General features: G+C 42.2%; 1 protein-coding gene across 1 annotated transcript; it reads left to right on the top strand.

Annotated features, from left to right (window-relative positions):
* Positions 1-905: 905 nt before the first annotated feature.
* On the top strand, positions 906-1,910 carry LOC143112157 (trace amine-associated receptor 13c-like). Its single transcript, XM_076274406.1, has one exon. It carries the CDS (start codon positions 906-908, stop codon positions 1,908-1,910), a length of 1,005 nt encoding a protein of 334 aa, XP_076130521.1.
* Positions 1,911-22,162: the final 20,252 nt, after the last annotated feature.

Raw genomic sequence — 22,162 nt, 5'->3', positions numbered from 1 at the left:
CCGCGACTCCACATTTTTCCAAGCGACTTTCTGTAAAAACAAGCCCAAAGTCGCGTATTATAAGCGGACTTGGCAACTATGCTGTAAACAAGCTAACTGTCCAAGCTATCGCTGTTATAGGGCCAACGAAAGTTGTACAACAAGCTGAACTAGTGAGCTTCTTTTTAAACGGAACCGCGTGTTTCCTTTGCTTTACAGTGGCAACTGAATGATAAGCGGGAGAACGGCCTTCGAGGTGTGTCCAGTTATACGGAATTAATGGACTCGACCGGAGGCAACACCCCTCCGCTGCGCGTCGGGGTGTTCTTTGGCCCTCGCCATCGTCCATTAATTCCGTATAACAGGACACCTCGGCGGCCGCTATCCCTTACGTATTATATGCACTATGGACTAAAGTATTTGGCCATTGCACCTACAGGAACTTCAATGACATCCCATTTTGTAAGTCAAATAAATGCATATTTAAGATTTAATTTGGAGTTGTATCCTGATTTTGTATTTGTGTAATGTAATGTTGGATAAAAAAATGGATAATTGGGTGTTCGGGACATTCTTGGTATGCTCAACATATCTCAATAATGCCAAACAAGGAAGTTGATATGAAAGTAAATACTCACATGCAATACAAAACCTTACATATTAGTATTATGTGCACTATATGGACTAAAGTATTTGGCCATTGCACCCACAGGAACTTCAATGACATCCCATTATACGTTTGATCATTATGGGTGGGCCAGACTTTGTTATTAATAGATAGCAATCCACATGAGGATCTGTTTTTCACAGCTGCCATTGTTTCACCAACATATAAATACAAGGTGAGTATCTGAAATAGTCAGTAGAAAAGTTGGGTGTGCTGGCAAGCTGGGACAATATTATCGTCAGGACAACCAGTCACAGTAATGAAAGACCCCTGGAGAGCTGATCGCTGTTATCCAGCCCTGAACTCTTCATGTACAAAGTTTGCCAGGCCAAAGGCACTATACATCATCATGTACATATTTTTGTCATCAATATCTGTGTCTACCGTGTTTCTAAACTTGCTGGTGATCATCTCGATTTCTCACTTCAAGCAGCTTCACACTCCAACCAACCTGCTCATCCTCTCTCTTGCTGTGGCAGATTTATTTATCGGACTGACTGTCATGCCTGTGGAAGGGTCACAAATAATTGAAACATGCTGGTATTTTGGGGACACGCTGTGTAACATATTCCCTTTCATTTATTCTGTGGCTCTTTCAGGATCTCTCTGCAGCCTTGTCTTAATTTCCATTGATCGTTTCATTGCAGTCAGTGATCCTTTAAGGTACTCATTGAAGGTCACACACAACAAAGTAGTTATAATTGTTGTTCTAGGCTGGTGTATTTGTCTACTTTATATGTTCTTCTTGCTTTATGACCACCTTACTGAAATGGAGCCTCACAGGACATGTCACGGAGAGTGTCTGCTCACAACAATCGGTTTTTCATGGATTGTTGGTGATCTTTTTGTGTCATTCATTGTGCCTTGTTCCACAGTTATACTTTTAAACATGAAAATATTCTGTACAGCTAAGTATCATACAAAGGTGATTAACTCTGTTACAGAAAGAGAGAGGGCTGGTAACAAGGACACAATAAGAAGTAAGAAATCCAGCCGTAAAGCTGCAAAAACAATAGGGGTACTCGTTACAGTTTATTTGCTCTGCTATATGCCATATTTTTTAGGCATTTTTGCATACGGCACTGACTCATTATCTTATCTATTTAAATGTCTTGTATGGATTGTGTATCTCAACTCCTGCATGAACCCAATAATATATGCTTTATTTTACCCATGGTTTAAAGTCTCAACCAAGCATATCATCACCCTTGCAATACTTCATCCAGGTTCCTCTTACTTCAATGTAAATTCTGATGTGAAATAGCTGAATTGACACAATTGTTTAACCCTTGTAAGGTGTTCATATTTTTGCCAATGTTCCCGGGTCTGTTGGACCCACAACATTATTAGGCTTTTAAATCAACACAATTTATGAAAAACTACTTAACAGGTGTTTACTTTAGCTCAATTACCAATGATATAGACACCATTTATTTCATATTTGTCATTTACCCCTGTGAGATCACGTGTATGATCATTTTCAGGTTTTTTTTTGTGAGAAAACAAGGAAATTCTATTATAAAAAAGGTAAAAAACAGAAACAAGATTTTTGATCATTATTGGTGCTTATTTCTTAGAACTTAATCAGGTGAAAGTTCTTGAAATGTAACAATTTTGTAACTTTGTGTGGGTATAGCAGGTGCAGAAAAAAACATTCCCGCATACATACACTTACACTCAGACACGCACACATACAGATGCCCAGACACACAGAGATGCACAGACACACACACACACACACACACACAGCAGGCCCAGTTAGGAGGAGGACACAGTTAAGGTACATAGCACCTACAGTTATTACACTCGGGTCCAGTAGACCCGAACACCTCATATGTAATAGTTATGTGTAGGGGGGTGTACTGTGTGCAGTCATTGAAAATAAGTTATTTTTTATGTTCTTCACAGAAAATGAGCCAAGGCCAATGAGTCTGAGTTAGAAGAAATAATAAATAGCATATGTTTCTTTTAGCAAACATTGAAAACGGGTCCCACAGACGCGAACACCTTACAAGGGTGAAATTACCAGCATTTGTTAAGATTGAAAGTGTATAAATCAGGGGTGCCCAAATTCTTCCCTATAAAGGGCCAAAAATTAACCTGGGTGGAGGGATGCAGGCCAAAAGTAAACATTCATGTTATATTACTTCATATATGTTGTCAGTATGTTGTCAGCACACCATCCGATGGGGAAAACGGTTGTACGAAGGAAGAGGCCTGTCACAAACACAATACAATATCCCTACTGCCAAACTGGACTGGTCAGCACTGGAGAGAATGGAAAAGCTGTTACACATGGCTCTTCATTAAGGATAGAAATTGTAATAACAATGTATGCTAAGCTAAAGAAATGGTCATGTCAAAACTAATTGCTATTTTTAAACAACTGACAAGGCTCAAAATAGCATTAAACCAGTGGTTCTCAAACTTTTTCTTTCATTCCCCACAAGGGGGCATTTTCGAGCCCCACCTGTCCCTCATCACTCTAAGAAATTGGTATGTCAAGCTTAAAATTGTCAAATTTATTGAAATAATGACAAGTTCTAAATATATCCTCTTCAGCAGAGTTAAAATCAGCTGGTGCTGCAGATATAATAATAAATAAATACATAATGTGATATTGTAAATTAAACACACATATTTCTGTTTTCCAGCAACATATTAGGAAGCATAGGCCAATATTTTACAGCATTGTACAATATATTCAATAAAATCTCAACATGCTGCATTAAATGGATCCATAATCCAGTCATACTGAGCACTGCTGGTTGGGAAATATTTTTGAAATAAACTTTGCAGGGATGTGATGTAGGCCAACTGTTTAATACATGGGATCACAAGAGTGGCTCCCGAATCAGATGTTTCAGCGATTTCACTCAGATTCTCAAAGGCATAATACGGTCACGATCGAGGCGCCTGTCCCATACCTCAAGTTTTTTGGTGAATGTAGTAATCTTATCTGCTAGGTGAGGTAGGTGCTTGTCTTTGCCTTGTAACTGGAGATTTAACACATTGAGCCTTCCAAATATATCGCTAAGATAAGCCAGCTTCGTCAAGAAATGTTCATTACTGAACGTGCTTGCAGATTCAAACATGCGCTCTTCCTCCAAGAAGAGGTGAGTGGGAGCTCAAACACGCGCGACAGCACTTTACCTCGGGAAAGCCACCTTGCCTCGCTGTGAAACAGTACAGCCTTTTGGTAAGCTCCCATCTCCTCGCAAAGTGCGGAGAATAGACAGGCTTTTAAGGGCCGGGTCTTGATGAAATTCACCACTCTCACAACCTCGTTCAAAATCTCATTCAGGTCGGGACTAACTAAGCTTCCTTGACACGAGCGCTTCCCTATGAATAACACTGTGCGTCCATTGCGCATCGGGTGCTACCTGGGCCTAGGCTACAGATAAAAAAATAAATAAAAAAACCTCCTGTTTTTCACGTCAGTTCGCGCCCCACCTGGCATGTCTCCGCGACCCAGTAGTGGGTCGCGACCCACAGTTTGAGAAACGCTGCATTAAACTTTGGTGGTAGTCCCTACAGATAAATCAAAATATTATAAACTTTGTAAGTGGACAGAGAGGTTATAATAAGGTTTATGAAATCAGCGATTTACCTTATTTCGTCTTCAGGTTACACTGACTTGAACAAATCAGTGGGTACGTTTGACTTCTTGCTGTGCTGTGCAGATCTAGCTACAACATTGCAATGGAAACTTGCATAAAGTTCAGCCAGATCTGCACAGTGTGGCAAGAAGTCAAACATGGTCATTGCTTTGGTTAAGTTTACTACTTTCAGATGACCTGACACTCTCTTGAAATGTATACACCACGACTTAGACTAGTGGATTGCATGTTAAGACCCTGGAGATGATGTTATTACAGCGTGGAGTCAAAATTCAAAGTGTAAGTAAGCTTTAAATGTGTTAACATATTGTGATACTCCGGACACTTTATCCCACAGGAGGGAAACTTCCCGAACTTTATTATCAACAAGTATAACAGAAACGAGTTGCTGTTTTGGCCTCTCACGCTCAACTCACGCTCAACAGAGCAATCAGTCGCACCTGCGCACACACACACACACACGCACACTCACGTAAACTCCACCCCTCAATTCCCCTAAAAGGCACACAACAATTTAAGAAACTCAACAGGTTATCCCACTGCCCCCCCCCCCCCTCCCCCAAAGCCCCTCTCCCTCGAGGGGTCATGCAAAAGTCATTAAACCGTGGCGGTCTCCGCCGCTGTCTTTGTGGCCTGCTTGGGCCTGGTCCCGGTCTGCCTTGCTGTGATACAGGGGGTTGAGCAGGGAATGCTGAGGGGGTGTCAGGGACATTAAGGCTGGGGGACATCGGAGAAGGGGAGGCTGAGGAATTTGAATCTGCAGAGGGCCCGGGGTTTGCCTGTGAACTAGGCCCCAGCTCAAATAATGGCACAACCCACCTACCCCTAGGGGGAACCTGTACCCTATAGACCAGTGGTTCTTCACTGGTCTGGCTTTGGGACCCACAATTTCCATGATCATGAAGTCACGACCCATATATATTTTATAGCGTTCAAGACAACAGATTTGGTGAGCTACATGCTAAGAAAGGCGAAGTGCCTGTAGGCCTATTTGTTTAGAACATGCTGTTTGGCATTACATTTGTGAAGTCTCCAACTCCTGATGTCACCTTAAAGTACTTGACAGGTCTGTCTTTGACAGGTGTACTTTATTATGAGGCATTTTCACTCATGTTCCAGCAATTGTGAACATCGCACACTGTGGATTCTGCACCATTTCGTCTCAATTTAAGTCTATTTGAAATGGGCGATTTCTTCTCTTTTTTTAACCACAAGCTCCGCGACCCACCCAGAATCGTTCCGCGACCCACTTTTGGGTCCCGACCCACCAGTTAAGAACCACTGCTATAGACCACCTCGCCCACACGCCCGATGACCCTACAAGGGCCATCCCAGTGGCAGTCCAGTTTGGGGCACCATCCCTTCTTCCGTTTAGGTGTATAAACCCAGACCAACTCCTCGGCCTGGAAAGCTCTGCTATTACTCCTCACATCATAGTTCCGTTTTTGCCTCATGCCAGCCTTCTCCAGCTGGTCCCTGGCAAAGGCATGGGCCTTTTCTAGGCGATCCTGACGCTTCCGAGCATACTTTTGCCCCAGTGGGAGTTCAATGTCCTTTGGTCTACCAAATACCAGCTCTGCAGGCGTCCAAATCTCTCTGGCCAGCATTAGTAGAGCAGTGGTGCAGTTTATAGAGCTTTGGACAGCAGAGCGGTATGCCATCAACACAAAAGGAATATGTCTGTCCCAGTCACGCTGGTGGTCTGCTGTGAGTATGGCTAGCTGCTGTTGCATAGTTAAATTAAACTGCTCCACCAGGCCATCACTTTGTAGATGTAATGGTGTTGTGCATGTTTTCTGCATGCCTAAACGGTCACACAAGGCAGCAAATACTTTGGATTCGAAATTGCGACCCTGGTCGCTGTGGATGACCTCTGCTGTACTGAACCGGTTGCCACTATTTCAGCCTTCTGGTCCGGTAGAGCATAGGCCTCCGGCCATTTCGTAAAATAGTCCATCGTGCACAGCACATATTTGTTTCCTCTGTCTGTTTCAGGAATCGGACCCATTATGTCCACACCTACCCTCTCCATCGGTGCCCCAGATGTTTGTTGTTGCAGGGGGGCATGGGATTGGTCCAGGGGTTCTTTGTGTGCTTCACATGCATCATAACGTCGACAAAAATCTTCAACATCCCGGCGGTGCTGACCCCAATAGAACCCCTGGCGCAGACAATGGAGAGTTTTAGAGCTCCCGAAGTTACCAGAGCCGGCGCCTCCATGGCAGGCCCCCAGCACGCTTCTCTGAGGCCTTTTGGCACCACAAATTGCCACCTCTCCCCACCAGTGGCTGGCTCCTTCCAGGCACGCAGTGGAAAGACTGTAGCTCCTCAAGCCGGTGTGCAATCTGGCCCTCTGGCTCACGGAAGGACATCAGCCATTGGAGTTCAGCAGGATCCGTCCTGATGGTGAAGAGCACGCTGCATAAGTAATACTTGAAGTGCCGAGCAGCCGCCACAACGGCTAGCAGCTCACGTCTTGTCATGCAGTAAAGCCGCTCACTCTTATTGAAGATGCAGCTGAAGTACGCCACCACCCGTTCTCCTTCAGGCCCTGTTTGGGACAGCACAGCGCCCATGCCAACGTCGCTGGCATCTGTATCCAACAGAAAATGTAAAGCTGGGTCTATGGGGGTGAGCCAGGACCAGGACATCATCTAAGTACACTATAGGCACTCTTGGCGGGGGATACCAGCTAGTATAAGTCTCTCAAATGTCCCTGGGACATTGCATAGTCCAAAGCTGAGAACGTTAAACTGCCAGTGCCCTCTGCCAGTGCTGAACACATTCTTAGGTCTCGGGGGAGTGAGGGGGGCCTACCAGTACCCACTCCGCAGGTCAAGTGACGAGAACCATGAAGACCCAGACACCAGGTCCAGTGTCTCATCTACCTGCGGGATGGGATAGCAGTCCTTCCTCATCACCTTGTTCAGCGGTCTATAGTCCACAGAAAATCTCCATTTCAAATTATTTTTCTTGGGGACCATGACTACGGCTGATGACCATGGACAGTCAGAGGGTTCGATGATGCCTGACTTGATCATGGCGTGGACCTCCTGATACGCAGCCTCCTGTTGCACCATGGGTAGGCAGGCGGCGGGGACACACTTTGATGGGCCGCGCCTCGCCAGTGTCAATATGGTGCTGTACTAGATGTGCGAGACCCACCTCATCATCACTTAAAGCGAAAATGTCTTTGAATTCCCACAGCAGTTGCCACAGGTTAATTTGCTGTTGGTCATCTAGACCTGCACAGTTTTTTCTCCAAATGTCTCTGATCGCCTCTGCCCGATCCTCTAGGTCCATCATCATCTCATCAGGTGGAGGCGAGACTGCATGGCCCCTGGATGACACGGGCGTGCTAGACTGTGTCGTTTGCATCTGAGGACCAGTTGCTTCAGGATGTGCTGTTAAGCTGTAGCTGGGCACAATTTCTGTTACTTGCTGGGAGGGGGATATCAGCTGAACACATTGTCCACCAGATAGAATCAGTGCTCCGGAGCCCAGGTTTAATGCACACCCCGTGAATCTTAGAAAATCGAGGCCCTCTATTTTTTCAAAAAACAAATTGAGTATAGATATTTATCCACATGATAAAGCAAGTCCCATATCCCAAAAATGACAATAGTCCCCTCTCTCCTCTGGGCTTAAAAGCAGCAAGCAGACTGAAGCGTCTTCCGTCAGCAACAGGCTGAGCTGAAGGGCCTTTGTTGCATCTGAACAGCATGCAGTGGAGGCTAAAAGCTTAAACTGAGCCCGGTATGCTTCCCAGCTTCCCTTACCAAAGAATTTTGGTGTCTCCGGGCTAGCCGGAGCAAAGTGCAGGGCGCCGCCATCTTTGTTTACACCCGAAGAAACCTTGTGGTCGTGACGTAGTTCAGCCTCAGACCAAGGGGGCAGGCGAATTCCCGGAAGTAGAAGAATCGACGTAGGCTGGAGGGACCATCTCTCTGCTAACTCCCATAGAAGTCCATCCATTCTAGGATTTTTTGAAATACCATAACTTCATATAACATATATCCTGTGCCGATATTGTAGCTTCTGTGTAATCCAAATAAACACTACAAAGGCAAAACAGACTCCACTACCTCGTCCGTAACGTTGGTTACCCGTAAGAAGAATGGTTAGCTTGTTCGGTTGGAGGGAAGCTAGCTTTGACGTAATCTCTCTTTCGCGCCGTAGGGAGATAACCGTATTGTTTGGATAAGAAGCTCAGTCCACCTAACTGTCTATGACGGTAACTCATAAGCAAAACCTAGCATACACGACCCTATGTTAAGGTAAAGCATTACACAGAGGCTTATAATAATAAAAAAGTAAACCTAATTTTTTTAAAAACGGCACTAATCATTTCAGAGGTTTTCGATGGATTGACCGTAGGTCGGAAAAGTGGAAAGAAGATTAGCTTCAAGGCTATAACTTTTTTGTTTTGTTTTAGCATGACTGTTTTTGAAGATGATCATGTGTGGTAGCTTCAACATTAACACGACTTGGTGAGGATGATAATAATAATACATAAATAAATGTTTAACTTTGATGACTTTGAAGGCGAAGGAAGTGTGAGAAGAATTTCTGTGTATCTATCATATGAGTTACAAGATTCAGTTCGATGGCTAACGTCACGAAGTTAAGTGTGAGTCTGCGCAGTACTGGGGGGACCAACTGAAAAATCGTTCTATTTGACTCAGTGCCCTCCCATTGAAAACGACGGAGTCTGTTCGTCCATTTCTTTTACTGTCTATGCCTCAGACTCCCAGTGATGCGAAACAGGCACCGTGCCGTAGAGTTCCAAAATGTCCTTCAGTCCAGGACGACAGGCCAGGGAGCTCCGGCAAATCAACATCCTCACTCTTAACCTTGGAACGGGCACCCATGTAGCCATCCATAATGGCTTCTTAGTAGCAAGAAACAGCCGATGAAAGCGGGGTCCAATCTCGAGCTTCTGACATCAATGTGACGTGTTGCCTGAACACCATCCGTATGGACCACAGAGCGGTAGCACAAAACCAATACGTCTTACAAGGTGAAAACGCAGAAAGGCTAGATTCAGTGCTAGCCATCAAGATAATCTGTCTGACCTAGAAAATATGATTAGGCAAATTAGGAAAGAAACTTATCAGGAATTGAATCGTAATGTTAAACCAGTGGCATTGCAACCTAGGCTACTCTTGAATTAAGTGTGGAAGTGGATGAATGTGAGATTGCATGAGTGATGAATGAAATGTATCAAGTATTACGGTAACACTTTACTTGACGGGTGAGTTCATAACACATTCATAGCAGCTGTCATAAACTGCACATAAAGCATTCATGACTGTTTCATGAGACATGACTCAACATTCATACTAAACCTTTCATGAATGTGGAAGACAGAACGACGACAACTTGTCAAAATAAAAGTACAACAATCGCAAAGCACCATTGCCGTTTTTCTCTACAGCCTTTGTAAATATTTCATGAATATCTTATGAATTCTACATCGAATGTCACTTTACTATACAAGTTGTGAAGTATTCGTAATCACTGAGTTTAACACTGGAAGGTAAACTAGCCTACATTCAGCTGACCCGTATTTGTGTAACCTGGACCTTCCTAGTAGCAAAAGATGAGAAATCATCTGCAAAGGTTACATCATAAAACAAATCGAATTTAATGAAACAAAAATGATTTGCTTGACCATGTTTTGTCTTTTTGGCACTGGAGTAGCCCATTGACTCAGATGTGACATGATCAGGTAAGAGGTTTGGGACAAAAACGGCAATGCTGCTTTGCGATTGTTAGACTTTTATTTTGACAAGTTGTCGTCGTTCTGTCTTCCACATTCATGAAAGGTTTGGTATGAATGTTTGTCTATGCGTGTGTTTTGTACTGCAGTTTCTTTGTTGTAATTACTGTACTGTGTGTTGTTAAGCATTAATAAAAAAATAAATAAATAAAATAAATAAAAAAAGGTTTGGTATGAATGTTGAGTCATGTCTCATGAAACAGTCATGAATGCTTTATGTGCAGTTTATGACAGCTGCTATGAATGTGTTATGAACTCACCCGTCAAGTAAAGTGTTACCAGTATTACTTTAGTAACTTTGTAAAGTTTAGGGAATTATGTACTTAAGGAATTGTATGTCTTAATTCTGTGAAATGTGTAAAGTGCCTTAAATGATTGTATCCAGATTATTGTGAGATAAGGGTTAATGTAATAAATGTAACCTGTTAAAATGCAACCGATCTCTCTTGATGACTGTAAAAGGCTATGTTGTTAAATGTAATGTGTCACATTGTTATAATTGTTGTTGAATGTAAACTGTTTGTGTAACTTCTGAAACTATCTGTAAACCTACAGTAGGCTAGGCTACTGAATGTAATGTTAGCATCTCCGAAATGTAACCCGGAGAAGTAACGTGTGTAGGCTATTTTCAAATTGTTGGTTAAGATCTGTGACTTCTGGAATGCTTTAGCTATCGTGGGAATGTTCCTGTATCTTCTAGAAGGTTCTAAACTGTCGTGGGAAAGTAGGATTGATTTGCCTTAGGAATGTGTGGGGGAGGATCAGTCTACCTAGTATAAATAGAGGTTGAACTAAACAAACGGGGCTGCTTCTTTTTTCCTTCCTTCAACTTGTTTGGTTTTTTGCTTTATGATGTCACGTGCGGTTGTTAGAATTTGTCCTCCGAAAGTGTTGAGAAGCAAAGTGTTGGACTTCGTGCCAGGCTGACTCGCGGACTGAAACTCCGTAGAACCTGTTGCGGATATCACACCTGCTGTTCCGACCGCGACTGACTGCTGAACGACAATAGGCCGACCTTTTTCTCCAGTTGTGGATTTACTATTTTTTATTGTATTTTCTTTTCCTCTATTTGTGGATTTACTCCTTTTTCCTATCTTGTGGATTTACTCTTTTTATATTTTCTACAACATTGTAACCTGCAAGTGGATATCACCGCATAATTCTTACAGTAACATCTCTAGAGTGCTGAAAAGTAGTTTGGGTCTTCTACGATTTCCTAACAGGAAGTTAAGGTATCTCTTCTGTGGTTCTTCATCTGTCTTTTCTAAGACTTGGGTTAGAGGGACTTTATACTGAAGGACGGTAAAAAGGTCTCCACTCTTTAAAAACCTAAGCAAAAAGTAGCCTATAACCTGTGTCTCTAGATAATCTCTAGGGTCAAACATCTTTGCACGTTAGCCAACTGTCTGAGACCTAGGCGCAATTACTTCTTATTAATAGCATCCCAATAAACCCTCTACAGAAGCCTGATCAACTTCCAAGGGGGATATATGTATGTATATGTATGTATAGGAGTAATAGGTTATATGCGCCGCAGAGGGAAGACGTGCAACTTTGCTCGACAGTAGGTCCCTGCTACCTGCAATAACCTCTTGGAGGTATCGTGGGTCTTAACTGCCTGGGCCTAAGGTTGCGTCTGAGAAACGTCTGACGTTGACTAGGTTCTGGGGGTTACCTGCAGGGGGCAACACAAATGTGATACTCCGGACACTTTATCACACACAGGAATGAAACTTCCTGAACTTTATTATCAACAAGTATAACAGAAACGAGTTGCTGTTTTGGCCACAACTCACGCTCAACAGGGCAATCACCACAGCAACTCTCTCTATCCAACTTCTCACACACTCGCACCTGCGCACACACACACACGCACACTCAGGTTAAGAGATGATGTTATTACAGTATGGAGTCGAATTTCAAAGTGTATGCTTTAAATGCATTAAAGGTATACTATGCAAGTTTAGGTATTTTTGGCGAGTGTAGAGCTCCCTCTAGAGTCGCAACATATTTATATGTTACTCTGCTATTGGGGTCATTCCTCGTCAATTAAACCAGGGCCCACGCACTTAGGTCTCTGGAAATCTGGAAAAAATACTAGGTGTACCTATGTACCCACGAGACACACTGTAAAATTACTTTTATGTAAGATCAATACTTTCCAAGATACAGCCAATTTTACAGGGGAAGGGGGGTGTTCGATTTTGTTCTGCCTTTTTTTTAAATCAATATTTACAAGCCCATAGCGCAATAACTAAACCATGTAGGAGGCTCACATTTTGCATGCTGGTACATAAATAGGAATAGTATGTAGCAAATCATCACGTTTGGTCTGAAGGATTCTGCATGGTCATAGCTGTCCCTCAAAGTTGATCAAAATTTTATTGGAGTTCTTGGCTGGGCTCTGTTTAGGCCTTCAGAAGACATATTTGTACTCAACATAGGCTCTTCATTTATTTTCCTTATTGAGATAAGTAGAAACACTGTCACAAAAAGCAATGAACAAAAAAGAAATCCCTTCAGGGTCTGAACAGCAGACCTCACAAGTCTGAAAAATAATTTTGGTTCTCATTTTCAGAGCACCCAAACATGTATGTTAAGAAAAATATTTTTTGTACAAATGGTCTTTAAGGTGTGTAGTTATGATATACATTTATTCAAATGTCTTTGGTGTGTTTGCAGAATGAGTAAACATGTTAACGGTCACAACAGTGACCGGTGGGATAGAATGTTTCTAGATCAACACATACTTCTATACCCACACACACATACACAGATCTAGGCCTACAGAATTAAACGTTTTTTGTTATTTTAAATATTGTTGCTTCCAGCCTATCCATGTTATCTCGAGTGGTTCAGTTTCACTTGCAGAAACATTCAATGAGCACTCATGCCAGTTTTTTTCACAGCTGCCATTGTTTCATCAACATATAAATCAGGGTTCCCACGGGTCATGGAATTTCTGGAATATCATGGAATTTTGGAAACATTCCAGACAAGGAAAGTCAGGGAATTTTATCATTTTTGGGACAGTCATGGAATATCAGGGAATTTGGTTAGTTATAGCAGTTTAAAACGTACTTTCCGAAAATAATACATTAATTCAAATATTTCCACACAGAATTGCGTACATCTGGTTATTCACTTTACTGCTTGCTTGAGTAGCCCAAATGTATTTATTCAATGCCCATTTATTCATCTCCTGCTCTAAAAAAGTAAAAGATTGTTGAACGCTGCGCGGCTGCTCTGAAATCATTGGTCGGTATATTGTACAATTAAATATATAGTTAGTCATGGAAATTCAGGTTTTTTGTCAGGGAATGTCAGGGAAAAGTCATGGAATTTTACATTTAACTTAGAGTGGGAACCCTGATAAATACAAGGTCAGTGTCTGGGGTAGTGTTTGGGACATTCTTGGTATGCTCAATAATGCCAAACTAGAAAGTTGGTATGAAAGTAAATACTCACATGCAATAAAACACCTTACATATTAGTATTATATGCACTATATGGACTATTTGCCCATTGCACCCACAGCAACTTCAATGATGTCCCATTATACGTTTGATCATTATGGGTGGGCCAGACTTTGCTATTAATAGATCGCAATCCACGAGGATCTGAGAAGTTGTTTTTCACAGCTGCCATTGTTTCACCAACATATAAATACAAGGTCAGTATCTGGAGTAATCAGTAGAAAGGTTGGGTGTGCTGCCAAGATGGGACAATAATTATCGTCAGGACAACCAGTCACGGTAATGGAAGACCCCTGGAGAGCTAATCACTGCTATCCAGCCCTGAACTCCTCCTGTACAAAGTTTGTCAGGCCAAAGGCACTATACATCATCATGTACATATGTGACCACGGGTGTCAGATGACAAGGGTCTTGACTCTAGGGTGCTCGACTACGCCACTTGGGGCCTTTCACACCAAGATGTACTTTAGCTAGACCTCCAACACCTTGATTTAGACAAGAGGGCTCTCGCACACAGATAAGCAAGTAATGACAGAGACGTGGTATTTCAATGAGAAAATAAACAATATTTATTCACAAGCAATTCAGTAAAAAGTCAGTCTTGGGTTTGTTTCTCAGGATGGAGTGCAATACATATTAGGCCCAATAGGCCAGCAAGAGGAAGGTAGTGGCTGCCACCAGGAATATTACATGTAATTACATAGGGTTAATTTGATCAGCTGTTCGGGAGAGGTTACCTGTCCTGGAAGAGGAGTGAGACCGACACACCACTCGTGCTGCTGATTCTGTTGCCTATTCACAGACACACACACACACACACACACACACACACACACACACTCGCATAGGCACAGGTACTACAAAGAGTGATCACTGCAAATAGTGAGGTGCACGTTACCACTACAAATACTGTGTGAAGTACGCGAAGAGGAGGACTCAGATCCGGCGACCTGCCCCGCGAAACAGCTGCAACACTCTGCTTCTCTGGAGGGGAGAAGGAAAGATATGGTTGCTATTGGCGACAATAAAGATACATTTTCTTACACAACTTCTTGTTCAGACCATGGTCATCTCTAAGCTGGACTATTGTAATTCACTATTAGCTGGCTTACCCGCTTGTGTAACAAGATCATTACAGCTTATTCAAAATGCTGGAGCACGCCTGGTCTTCAATCAGCCAAAGAGGACACATGTAACTCCTCTCCTAGTTACTCTCCATTGGCTCCCTATAGTAGCCAGAATTAAATTTAAATCTCTCACTTTGGCCTATAGGACACTAACTAGATCTGCTCCTAGTTATTTTAATTCAATAATCAAGCCTTACATCCCCAACCGCCCACTGCGGTCTTCTGGTGAGCGTATGTTGTGTCGACCAGTCATAAAAACTGGGTCTAATTCCAGACTCTTTTCTTCAGTGGTTCCATGTTGGTGGAATGAACTGCCCAGTGGTCTCCGTTCCTGTGGTAGTTTTGGGTCATTTAAGAGGGGTCTAAAGACATTCCTATTCAACATATACTTAGTTGTTTAAGCGCTTATGTGTTATGGTTTATATAATGTTGTTTTATTTTAATTGGGCTGTTAATTAATTTGACATTATTGTTTATTATTGATATTCTCCTTAATGTAGTCTTAGCATGTTATTGTTTTTATATTATTGATTGAATTGACATTATTGTTTTATTATTGCCTTTCCCCTTTTTTATATTGCTTTTTTATTAGGCTATTGATTGAATTGATATTATTGTGTACTACAACTATTCTTCTTACTATATTTGACCTAGATTTTAATCTGTTCCCTGTTCATTTTTAAATATTATTATGTTGTTTTGTATTTATATGTCGCTTTGGACAAAGGCGTCTGCTAAATCCATAACCATAACCATAACCATTTTACCCGTCTAGCCCCATAGACTCCCATTCATTCTGCACTAGCTAGCGGCGGCCCCTAGAGGAACAATGAGTAAACTGCAACCAGGTTCGATACAATGAAAGTAAACAGGCTCTTCTAGACAGGCTCTGGTTGAGGCCACATACCCCTCGTCTCGTTTACTCATGTAAGTTGTAATCTCACCAGAAGTTGCTGTAGATCTGTAGAACATTTACCTCTGCTACTACATAGGCTACGCCAGTCGTTACTTTTATAATCATGGGTCAGTGCCATGGGCAAACGAGATGTAGCTGAATTCATAAATGACAAAGCCATGAGAAAGGTGATTTTCTTACGTTTCAACAACAAAGAAGCCGATCTGCCATCATTGTGAGAAGTTCCCAAATTTGTTGCTAATCGCTAAAAGGGTTTTCTATCGCTGGGGATGGCCAAACGTAGCTAAATAGGTAACGCTGACAATACAGGAGAACTAGTTTAGCGCTTCAGATCCCTGTACAAAGATGGCGGCGGTGTTGACGCATGCTGAGAAGCAGAAGGCGACATCTAGTGTATATATCTATGTTGCTTTATGACCACCTTACTGAAATGGAGCCCCTTGTCGATGCGTCTATGTTTTATGCAGAACTAGTGTCTTCAGAGCGTAATAGGTTTTCGTTCGAGAGTGGTGGCACGGTTCGACACGTGATCGTTCTACACCAATGAGGCAGCTGCTTATTGTCAACAGAATGGCAAGATGGCAGCTCCCATGGTTAGATTCAACGTTACCGATAGTTACCGGAAAACACCCGAACATCCTCAAAAGTGGGCTAAATGGATTCTAAACAGTGCTGTATACATAGCCGCGTCCAAGAAGAACAATGAGGCAAATATACGATAATGTTATGTTTTACGTTAAGTCATTTATAACAAGTTTCAAATACCTGGGAGTAGCCTACACCTTAGGCTACTGTCGAACATGACTGTGAGCACCCAGCACACACTGAAGAAATCAAGACTGTACTTCCTACGTCAGCTGAGGAAGCTCAAAGTATCAGCACCCATCAGCTGTGGAGTGTCCTGACAGCATCATCACTTGGTATGTGAACTGTACAGCCCGTGACTGCAGTGCTGCACCACCAGAGCACCGCTCCCTAGCCTACTCTGCAGGAGTCCTACAAGGGAAGACTACGTAAAAGTCGTAAAAACGTAAAAGGAGCCAAAGTACTGTAAAGGACTCCTCACATCCTGACCATGGACTTTTCAAAACACTGAGGTCAGGCAAATGTCTCTGCTGCTACAAGACCAGAACAGAGAAACTGAGGAGGAGCTTCTTTCCTCAAGCATTCTGTATCCTGCACACACAATGACTATAAACTGCAAACACTTTTTTCCACACTTGCACATGGACTGTACATACACACCTTTATACTCTCTCTTGCCATTTATGAAAAACATTTCTTGATCTTTCTTTCTTCACACTCACATAGAAAAAGCTTAACACCAAAACAAATGTACTAGCCTACATGCTTTACGTCAGTATTTCTATGTATGTGACAAATAATCATTAGGCTATCAATAAAAGGCAGTAATTGAATTTATATCAATAAAAGGCAGTAATTGAATTTATACCAATGACTATTTGTTTGTTCATTCATTCATTCATTCTTCCACAAATGAAAACAACACTGATCAACCATAAAAAACAATCTTTATGAAAAATATGAAATCAGATACAACTGTACAAAGAGAATAAGGACACTTCTATTCCTCACTGTCAGAGTCAGGACAGTTATCTTCCAGCTGCTCTTTTTCTTTTGTGTTGGCACAATTACAACAACGACATAAGTCTGTGCAACACAGGCCGCAGTTTCTTGGTTGGACTGCAGCCAGACGTCGACGGAATGGCCTCGTCTTCCGTACCTTGTTGCGGTCTTTCTCGTGCAAGCCGTCGATCCACCTTTGAGATGGCGTTTTTGTCCGTGAATCTCCTGTAGCATGTATGATGGAAGCCGGCATGGAATACTGTCAAACTCCACCTCCAAACAGTGTCTGAAGTTGGCAGCCACATCCCGACACTCCCCCTCCAACTCCAGCCACTTTTGCAGGCTTGTCCGGTAGGTGTTCCATCTTGTAGCGGTAAAAAGGTTGACCTCCTCATGCTTCACCGAAGCAATGTGCATGTAGCAATGTCTACATTTCAATTTATTACCACAATCAGGTGCATTTTCTTCATCATCTGTGCTGCTTGAGGAAGCCATGGTGGCTGCCATCTTGCCATTCTGTTGACAAAATGCAGCTACCTTATTGGTGTAGCATGATCACGTGTCGAGCCATGCCACCACTTACGACCAAAATGCTATTATGCTCTGAAGACACTAGTTCTGCATAAAACATAGACGCATCGACAATCGACTGGAATTTCAGCGATGAACTTTTTTTTGGTAGCTAAGCACGACTCATTCTTTTTTATGATCTAAAGATTGTGTAGATGCCAGACTGTGGAGCGGGATTCATTTTCTGAAAGACTTTTCGTGGTTCACCTTACGGCCTAAATAGGGGTACTCGTTACAGTTTATTTGCTCTGCTATATGCCATATAATTTAAGCTCTTTTGCATACGGCACTGAATCATTATATTATCTATCGGCCTGTCTTTGGATTATGTTTATCAACTCCTGCATGAACCCAATAATATTATTTTACCCATGGTTTAAAGTATCAACCAAGCATATCATCACCCTTGCAATACTTCATCCAGGTTCTTCTTATTTCAATGTAAATTTTGATGTGAAACAGCTGAATTGACACACATGTTTAATCCTTGTAAGGTTTTGTTACTCAGCCAATGTTCCCAGGGGTCCGTTGCACAAAAGCAGAATTAAGACATCCGGGATAAGTTACTGAGCTGCGCTCAATGAATCCAAAACAAGAGCGTACAGGCTTAATTGGTTGCACAACGACCAAGCCAGGATGAGCAGACACGGATTCACCAAGCCAGGTGAAACCTATCCTGGATAAGTGCGCGCTCACGGCTCCCTCAAATAGACCCCGCCACCGATCACAGATTCACTGATTCACCATGGCAACTAAAGGGGCTTCATTGCTTCTTCTACAGTGTGAAGTAGGTAGCGATAGACTTTTCACCACAGCAACAAACAGCAACACCTCTGTTTAGGAGAATATTGCAACTAGTGCCGCGACCACCACGCGCAAAATGGTTAGGCACTCCCGTGACGTCACATTGTCGCATGACAGGTCGGAAATGGCGAGTATGTAAAAGTTATTTAATGATCACAAACGTTTAAATAATGACAATGGGTCTAGGTATATGTGATAACAATGTGTAGTGGGCAGTGGAATAACTATTGGTTTCCGTTTGTGGTGACTGCTGACTGAGATAAGGGATGAGATTAAATAGATCCTGTGGCCGGTTGCACAAAGCACCTTAAGTTAAGTTTTTCCCTTAAAATCTGATTTAAGGGTCCCTTAAAATAAAAACGGTTGCACAAACACCCTTAAGTTTTCTCCTTAAGGGTTCCTTAACATTTTCCCTTAGTATTTAAGGGTTTGTCCTTATCTTGTAAGAAATCTCTTAAACTGTTGCACAAAAGACCTTAGTATAGGGTGACCAGATTTGTCGGAACTAAAACCGGGACACGTAGTGCGTGACCGCGTTTAACGTGAAGACAGATTTTTTCTTTAAGGCCAAAAGGTATAGGGGGTCCGGGGGTATCACCCCCGAGAAAATTTATGAAATATTGTACGCAAAAACACACAAGTTCTGCGCACTTTCAGTCAGAGAAAAAGGTCCTGTACGAGTGCCAGACATGCATGTTGCACGCACGCACACATTATCGAAATCATACGCCTCTTTCTACATGGGTTTAGTTAATGATCGGGCTATAATAAGACCATGCCGGCTATGTAATCTCTGAAAAACCGGGACACTTTAATAGTGGTTGGTGTAAACCGGGACATTTTAGCGTCCCGACAGGCTTTTGTCGGGACTCGGGACACGCATCTCAAAATCGGGACTGTCCCGGTTAAACCGGGACGTCTGGTCACCCTACCTTAGTAGTCTAACTAAGGGGAAAACCCTAAGGGACATCTGACTCTACCTTAACCATATTATTAACTGAATTGATGCTGATAAATGAAGTTTATTAACTACTTTTGACCATTCAAAATAAAACCTCTCTGTTAATATGCTTCCTCTGTCAAATAGATAGGCCAAACCGTATTGTTATTGTTTGGTTTACGTAGGCTAATTCATGTGGATGTCTTGTTAGCCTATGAGCTTCGGATCGGTTCGCTAGGCAAAACGTTGGTGCACTGATGATAGTCAGGATCATTTCTAACTTGCCAACTAGTATTGTTCAGTTCATGTATATAACATGTTTTACTTGCTACCTGGATAATTTCCGCTAATATTATTAAGGTAAGATGAATGATAAGATATAAGCACTGTGTTCGGTGGGTTAACTAACGGCATCGCGGCAAAGGCAGTTAGCTGTAGGCTACAGCTGTTGAACAATCTCCGTGGAAACTATAGAATTTTCATGCCGGAAAATCCCTTTCAGTCCAGTAAATCCCTTGACGTTTCTCCTTAACTAAGGAAACATTTTAAGGTGTTCTGTGCAACACCCTTAAGTAAATCCCTTACCTGAGGAGAAATTAAGTCTTAAGGGTCATACTTAAGGGAAAAAACTTAAGGTGCTTTGTGCAACCGGCCACTGGAACTTAGCCTGGTCTGGAGCAGGCTAGCTCCACAGAATAAATCGCCATGGTAACTTATACCATAACATATCCTGCCCTATCCCGCTTTTGTGCAACTGGGATCACGGATAAATTGAGCCAGGATAACCAAGATATCCCGGCTTAATCCCTTATCCTAGTTTTGTGCAATAGGCCCCAGGTCTGGTGGACCCACCACATTATTAGGCTTTTAAATCAATACAAGTGAAAAAATATATAATGTCCACAACACTGCTTTAGACTCATTTAATGCACAAAGGCAACGTTTCGACCCTGCTGGGTCTTCAGGCAAATGGTGGACACATTTGATGAAGGGATATATGTAGGCCTTACAATCAGCTGACCTACCATGTGATGTCAATTGGTATGATTAGGTTTAAGAGCCCCACTAATCACTCAATTAAGAGAACACATTCATACAGCTATTTCTCAAACCTATACATCTCAAAAGGAGTACATGGCATTGCTATCAACAGAAAAGAAAGAAAAGACAATCAGTGGATAAACCAGGGGGTCAGGATTTGGGGGGTTAGCTTCAGCCACTTGAGTCATTTGGCCGCCGACATTTAAAAAAAAATGGCGTTACATGGTTGCAACTTCCGGCACCAGTTTTTACATGCTGATTGGTAGATGACAGCTAATACACGAGTGTCTTCGCACGTCCATGTTGGTTAAGCATATTTCTGGAAGACGACTGCCTACTTGACTTAATGCCTACATGGTTTAGGCTGTATTATACCAGACTTTGTGGTAAAAAAAAGAAAAAGTAAATGTTGTCATATACTATTATTTGCCTTATTTGTGGGTTGACAAGGTAACTGATGATGACAATACATTTATGCATAGCAATGACCTATATCCAATTATTAGGCAAGGCCTACTCATTGCATTGTGTATGAAAGCTATTTTAAAACGCACAGGCTGTAGTTCCTACCTGTAGTCCATGACAATGCAACGTCGGTATCATATAGCCTATGTCTCCCCAAGAGATTTAAAACAAAACAACTGTCAATGACTTATTTAGTTTGCTTTATTGCAACATTGACATGATTAGGCTTTCATTTGATTTAAATGGTAAGGCTGCCAGTCGAGGCAAAAGCCAAATATCCAATAACAGTTACAGACTCTTGAAATACCTGAAGGATGTGCGCTTCTATCGGTAAATTTAATTTGCATTGGCTTCATTTCGTCTGCCTGCAAATGTAGCCTAGGTTTAAAGGATGATTCCGGTATTTAGCACTTTGAGTCCCTTTTCTGGTTTGTTTTGGATGAGTGGTGGACACCGAAATTTTGACGATTGGTCCTGTCTCGACCTTTCTGACTCGTTTTGAATCGCCTTTACTGCTTCAGAGTGGCTGCCTACAGGCATGTACAAACATGTCCTTAAAACAACCCTTAACATTCGTTTTTTGAAAACTGTGCAACTCACCGAGTGGTTTAGATGAGCAACAGATGGCACCAGCTAATTAAGCAAATTACGGTTATACTTTAAGTCATCTGCATAGCTACCGTCGGGAACACCCACTGGCATGCGTTGACGGAACGCAACTGTGTGTAGAAGCCCTAATAGGCTAATTCTAACTGGTGCCAGAAATGAACACCCATGAAACGCCATTTTCATAAAGATGGCTGCGGTCAATTTCAAACTTTTTTGGCTGAAGTAGCTAGCCTAGCATGGGCCATTGAAATGAATGGGGGTGGGACTTAGTCACTCTCTCCAATTAAGTCGTGGTATGAGCGTTTATTCAATGCATGCGTGTGCACGTTGGTAGCAAAGAGCTTCAACCTATTGGAAGGCTATTTAATTATGAAACGATATTTAATAGAACGGCGTGGATTTATGCAACTTCCATAAAAAACAGAGCACAGACTATATAAAACACTGTTTAGCATTAAGTATTAAAGTCAGCCAAAAGCTATTAATAGTCTTAGTTAAAGATCTCCAGGGGCCGTATTCACAAAGCCTTTTATCTTACCACTAGGAGTACTCCTAAATCACACTAAAAGATTTTAGCTA

The sequence above is a fragment of the Alosa pseudoharengus genome, unplaced genomic scaffold (genome assembly GCF_046254945.1).
Source record: "Alosa pseudoharengus isolate Yale_2024_CS ecotype anadromous, Long Island Sound unplaced genomic scaffold, YU_APseudo_1.1 YU_APseudo_1.1_scf_8, whole genome shotgun sequence".
Classification (NCBI taxonomy): Eukaryota; Metazoa; Chordata; class Actinopteri; order Clupeiformes; family Clupeidae; genus Alosa; species Alosa pseudoharengus.
Note: the sequence above shows the minus strand (reverse complement) of the source record. Positions and strands in the feature narration are given on the sequence as shown.

Coding starts and splice junctions, on each gene's coding strand:
- LOC143112157 (XM_076274406.1), top strand. CDS start 906: ATGAAAGACCCCTGGAGAGCTGATCGCTGTTATCCAGCCCTGAACTCT.